This window comes from Monopterus albus, unplaced genomic scaffold (genome assembly GCF_001952655.1).
Source record: "Monopterus albus unplaced genomic scaffold, M_albus_1.0 scaffold302.1, whole genome shotgun sequence".
NCBI lineage: Eukaryota > Metazoa > Chordata > Actinopteri > Synbranchiformes > Synbranchidae > Monopterus > Monopterus albus.
Genome location: NW_018128182.1, coordinates 514302 through 520803, shown reverse-complemented (window position 1 = coordinate 520803; position 6502 = coordinate 514302). Strand labels below are relative to the sequence as shown.

General features: G+C 42.3%; 1 protein-coding gene across 2 annotated transcripts in view; it reads left to right on the top strand.

The window, feature by feature from the left end:
* Positions 1–6502, top strand: part of LOC109973716 (prepronociceptin-like) — a 31344-nt gene that overhangs the window by 13220 nt on the left and 11622 nt on the right. Inside the window, exon 2 of one of the 2 annotated variants that reach the window (XM_020623508.1) lies at positions 346–476. In XM_020623508.1, coding sequence (XP_020479164.1) covers positions 357–476 — 120 coding nt within the window. In that variant the 5' untranslated portion in view covers positions 346–356. Of the gene's footprint in view, positions 1–342; positions 477–6502 lie in introns of both variants that reach the window. The other variant, XM_020623507.1, reaches the window with a different exon arrangement.

Below are 6502 nucleotides of genomic sequence, written 5' to 3'. Positions count from 1 at the left end.
TGATTTATTTTTAACCACTACACCAGCAAGAGTATGCTCGATTTTGAAAGTAGCCAACTAAGGAAACAAAACAAAAACAATAATTACCGGCCCATCGGAAATATGGCCAACATCGACCAAATGTGGTCTGACAGATCCCATTGCTTTCTGGTCCCAGTACATTTACACTTTAGATTTATAGTACCATGAATTTGTTTGTATCCAGATAACATGTCAAGATATGGCTTGCATGTTAATGTTGGGTGTAAACAACACTGAAAACCTATAAGCAGCAGTGCTTGGTAAAAGCTAAAACATTTGTTAGACTGAAGATGTGTGTTTGCTTTGTCCTGTGTTGTGCAGCAGACGGTGGGACCATGAAGACTGTGGTGGCTCTACTTTTGCTCAGTTTGTGTGATCCTGGATGGAGTGACTGCCAGGCAGACTGCCTGTCCTGCAGCAATTTTCTGCCTAAGCAACTAAATTTCAACATCATGGTGAGGAGCCCACACAAACATGCATTCACACACTTCCAGTTGAAGTCAGAAGTTTACATACACCTTAGCCAAATACAAACCCCAATTCCATTGAAGTTGGGACATTGTGTAAAATGTAAATAATAATAAATACAATGACTTGCAAATCCTTTTAAACCCATATTTAATTGAATACACCACAAAGACAAGATATTTTCAAACTGGTAAACTTTATTGTTTTTTGCAAATATTCACTCATTTTGAATTTCATGCCTGCAACACGTTCCTGGGACAGGGGCAACAAAAACCTGGGAAAGTTGAGGAATGCTCAAAAAACACCTGTTTGGAACATTCCAAAGGTGAACAAGTTTATTGGAAACAGGTAAGCATCGTGATTGGGTATAAAAGGAGCATCCCAAAAGGCTCAGTCATTCACAAGCAAGGAGAGGGCACAGTTCACTACTTTATGAACAACTGTGTGAGTAAATAGTCCAACAGTTTAAGAATCAGAATCTGCTTTATTGGCCAGGTGTGTCAGACAAACAAGGAATTTGACTCTGGTACATCGGCTCTCAATGTGTATGTACATATCCCCATGCAAGGGGCAAGTAAACAGTAAACCAACATAAGGCTGTGCTGGTTTCAGCAAGACAATGCCAAGCCACATTCTGCACGTGTTACAACACCATGGCTTCGTAGTAAAAGAGTGCGGGCACTAGACTGGCCTGCCCGCAGTCCAGACCTGTCTCCCATTGAAAATGTGTGACAGATTATGAAGTGCAAAATATGACAACACAGACCCCAGACTGTTGAGCAACTGAAGTCATACATCAAGCAAGAATGGGAGAGAATTCCACCTACAAAACTTCAACAATTAGTGTCCTCAGTTCCCAAACGCTTATGAAGTGTTGTTAAAAGGAAAGGTGATGTAACACAGTGGTAAAAATACCCCTGTCCCAGCTCTTTTGGAACGTGTTGCAGGCATCAAATTCAAAATGAGTGAATATTTGCAACAAACTAAGTTTATCAGTTTGAACATTAAATATCTTGTATTTGTGGTGTATTCAATTAAATATGGGTCAAAAAGGATTTGCAAGTCATTGTGTTCTGTTTGTAATTTACATTTTACACAATGTCCCAACTTCAATGGAATTGGGGTTTGTACATTTAAACTAAATTTTTTCACAACTGACATTTAATCCTATAAACATTCCCTGTCTTAGGTCAGTTAGGATCTCTACTTTATTTTAGGAATGTGAAATAATAGTAATAATAATAGTAGAGAAAAAGATTTATTTCAGCTTTTATTTCTTTCATCACATTCCTAGTGCATCAGACGTTTACATACACTCGGTCAGGATTTGGTAGCTTTGCCTTTAAATTGTTTAACTTGGATCAAAGATTTTGCCTTCCACAAGCTTCTTACAATAAGCTGCTGGCATTTTAGCCCATACCTGTCCAGGGTGAACCACGCCTCCTGCCCAGTGTCAGTTGGGATTGGCTCCAGGCCCCCAATGAGCCTTGTTAAGATAAGCAGTATAGATAGTGGATCGATGGATGAATGAATTTTAGCCCATTCCTCCTGACAGAAATGGTGGAACTGAGTCAGGTTTGGAGGCCTCCCTGTTCGCACATGTTTTTTCAGTTCTGCCCACATACAGGTATGTGCCAAAAAATTTGAATATCGAGGAAAAGTCAATTTATTTCAATAATTTGTTTCAAAAAGTGAAACTTTTATGTTATATTAGTTCACTGCACACAAAGTGAAATATTTCAAGCCTTTATTTGTTTCAATTTTGATGATTATGGATTAAAGACAAAAAAAAACCCAAATCCAGTATTTCACAAAATTAGAATATCATGACAAAGTTCAACATTGTAGGCTCCCTGTGTCCCAATCTAGTCAGCTAATTAATGCAAAACACCTGCAAAGGTTTCCTCAGCCTTGAAATTGTCTCAGTCTGGCTTAGTAGGCTTCAGAATCATGGGGAAGACTGCTGACTTGACGGTTGTGCAGACGACCATCATTGACACCCTCCATAAGGAGGAAAAGTCTCAAAAGGCAATTGCAAAAGAAGCTGGATGCTCACAGAACGCAGTATCAAAGTATATTAACAGAGTGTTAAGAAGAAGGGAAGAATGTGGCCGGAAAAGGTGCAAAAGTGACAGGGATGACCGCAGCCTCGGCAGCGGGAAGCATGAAGTGCTCTAAAATTTCCTGTTAGACAGCTGCGTTGACTGTGGACTTGATGAAAGACAATGGATCCACACCAGCAGATGACATGGCTCCCCAAACCATCACTGACTGTGGAAACTTCACACTGGACTTTAAGCAGCTTGACTTTTGTGCCTCTCCGGTCTTCCTCCAGACTCTGGGACCTTGATTTCCAAATGAAATGCAGAATATGCTTTCATCTGAAAACAGGACTTGGGACCATTGGGCAATAGACCAGTACTGTTTCTCCTTAGCCAAGCACAGACGTTTCTGACGTTGTTTTTGGTTCAGGAGTGGCTTTGCGCATGGAATTCTACAGCTGTAGCCCATGTCATGCAGACGTCTGTATGTGGTGGTTCTTGATGCACTGACACCAGCCTCAGTCCACTCCTTATGAAGCTCCCCCAGATTTCTGAATCGCCCTTGCTTGACAATCCTCTCAAGGCTGCGGTCATCCCTGTCACTTTTGCACCTTTTCCGGCCACATTCTTCCCTTCTTCTTAACACTCTGTTAATATACTTTGATACTGCGTTCTGTGAGCATCCAGCTTCTTTTGCAATTGCCTTTTGAGACTTTTCCTCCTTATGGAGGGTGTCAATGATGGTCGTCTGCACAACCGTCAAGTCAGCAGTCTTCCCCATGATTCTGAAGCCTACTAAGCCAGACTGAGACAATTTCAAGGCTGAGGAAACCTTTGCAGGTGTTTTGCATTAATTAGCTGACTAGATTGGGACACAGGGAGCCTACAGTGTTGAACTTTGTCATGATATTCTAATTTTGTGGAATACTGGATTTGTTTTTTTTTGTCTTTAATCCATAATCATCCAAATTGAAACAAATAAAGGCTTGAAATATTTCACTTTGTGTGTAGTGAACTAATATAACATACAAGTTTCACTTTTTGAAACAAATTATTGAAATAAATGGACTTTTCCTCGATATTCAAATTTTTTGGCACATACCTGTATTTTCTATTGGATTGAGGTACATATTTTCTGTTGGATTGAGGTCAGTGCTTTGTGATGGCTACTCCAGTGCCTTGACTTTGTTGTCCTTAAGCCATTTTACCACAACTCTGGAAGTCTGCTTGAGGTCATTGTCCATTTGGAAGACCCATTTGAGACCAAGCTTTAACTTCCTGGCTGATGTCTTGAGATTTTGCTTCAGTATATCCACATAATGTTTGTCCTTAGGATGAACCAGTCTCTCCCGCAGGGTGGTCTCTGGCAGGAAGGTTAAGGAACCTTAAGGAACTACACATCCAGGAATCCCTTAAGGTTTGTCGATACCCCAAGTGGGCCTTCACCAAATCAAGGAAGAGGCCAAAGAGGCCCAATGCCAGCAGGGAGAAACCAGATACAAGAAGGGATAACACTGTCATCCCTTATGTGGCTGGTTTATCAGAGAAGCTGAAAAGGATTTTCTGCAACCACAATATCCCAGTCAACTTTAAGCCAGAGAACACCCTGTGGCAGAGACTGGTCCATCCTAAGGACAAAACACCCAGACATAAACAGAGTGATGTGGTGTATGCAATCAAATTTAGACAGGAGTGTAATGACCTGTACATTAGGGAAACAAAACAGTCGCTGCACAAGTGCATGGCCCAACACAGGAGGGTCAACCCTAGTAAACCAGAGTCAGCAGGCCATCTCCACCTGAAGGACAAAGGGATTCTTTTGAGGACAGTGAAATCCAGATCCTCTCCAGAGAACACTATTGATTTGAGAGAGGAGTCAAAGAAGCAATTTTTTGCCCAAATAGAACACCCCTCTTTAAATAGGGATGGTGGACTCAGACACAACTTGTTATCCATCTACAACTCTGTTTTGAAATCTCTACCCAAACATTTCCACCCCAATTCACACCAGGACAATAGGCATCAGTCCACATGTGAGGGTTCAAAGACAGGTAACAAGTCTCACTGATACCAGACCCTAACGACTGAGTCGTTAGGGGACATTGTTGGCCATCGAAGGACTGAAACACCACCCAGTGGGATAAATATCTCCTGCTCACCACCAGTCAGACAGAACTGATGAAGCCTCTTGAATGAGAGGTGAAACGTTTTCTACCTAAAACTATATCCAGATGCCTTCTTCTAGGTTTTTTTCAGCAATATTCACTGGGAACTATTAGACAAATATTTGAAGAGCAGCTGCGTATTACCTAGTCATAACAAAATGAAGAATTCCATGTATGTGTGTGTTGTTACGTGGTGTGTAACTAAAACAATTGTTCAGACATAAATCTAACACAAGATTAATAAAAGAAAACAATTGGTGATATGGCTTACTGCTAACCTTGAAACAGAGCAGACTAGAGCAGACTTTGAATCTTACTAAACTGCATTAATAACACATTAAAGTCTAACACATTAAAGTCTAATAATTATCTGACTGATTTATTAATTTCTAACAATACTTACATATTATTATTTGTACAGATGAACATGGTACCTTCAGGATGAACCAGACTTCAAATCAAATCCAATCAAATTTTATTTGTATAGCGCCAAATCACAACAAAAGTCATCTCAGGACACATTACAAAGTAAGGTCTAAACCTTGCTATTATCACTATTATTACAGAGGGAAAACCCAACAAATCCCCCTTGAGCAAGCACTTGGCGACAGTGGGGAGGAAAAACTCCCTTTAATGGAAGAAACCTCCAACAAACCCCGGCTCTTGGTGGGCGGCCTTCTGCCTCGACCAGTTGGGGTGAGTGGATAGAGGAGAAAGAAAAGAAGAAAAACAACAGGACACAACAACAAACAATCAAACACTGCTCAGGTTGATGTGGCTGGTGAATGCTCATCAGATACCTAGAGCTCCAGAGCCAGGGCAACCTGCAGAAAGGTACAGGGAGAGAGAGAGAGAGAACACACTACGAGAGGGAGCTGAGACAAAGTTAGTGATGTGTAATGGTGGCATATAGAAGCATAGAGAGAGAGGAGAGGGGACGGGAGGAGGGGGAGGAGATGGAAGGAGGTGGCTGTGATGAAGTCTACCACAGGGATTTGTTTGGGTGTGACCGCAAATCCCTGTGGTAGACTTCATCACAGCCACAGAGACAGCCATTAGGAACAACAAGCTGGCTGAGACAGACGTGGAAGAACTGTGGATGAAGGTCACAGCCGCTTTGGCCAGTGCCAAACTCCTACCCCCGAACCTTACCCCTGAGGAAAGGAGGGCTTTAGCTGCATTAGAGAAGGATGAACCCATCACAATCCTTCCAGCAGACAAAAGTAGGTGTACAGTAGTCCTAAACTCAGCTGACTATCAGACCAGAGTTTCCGACCTCCTCAGTGACACCACCACCTATGAAGCAATGAAGAGGGACCCCACCAGTGGCTACAAGAAAAAGGTTATAGACTGTTTACAGAAGCTGGAAAAGGAGGGAGGTATCAACCAGCGACTATACAGACTATACCCCGGGGAGGCCATCCCTTGCATTTATGGCCTAACCAAAATACACAAGGAAGGAGCCCCACTCAGACCCATTCTCAGCAGCATCAACTCTGTGACTTGCAACATAGCCAAGCACATGGCCACCATCCTGGCTCCTTTGGTGGGAAACACACAGCACCACATAATAAACTCCCAAGACTTTGCAAGGAAAGTCCAACAGCTGCAGCTGGAGCAGGATGAGACCATGGTCTCATATGATGTCACATGCTTGTTCACTTGCATCTCCACCACAGAGGCTGTCAGGGTGGTGAAGAAGAGACTGCTGAAGGATGACACGCTAAACAACAGGACTAACCTCACCCCAGACCATGTATGCACTCTGCTGGAACTCTGTTTAAACACTACCTACTTCCAGTTTAG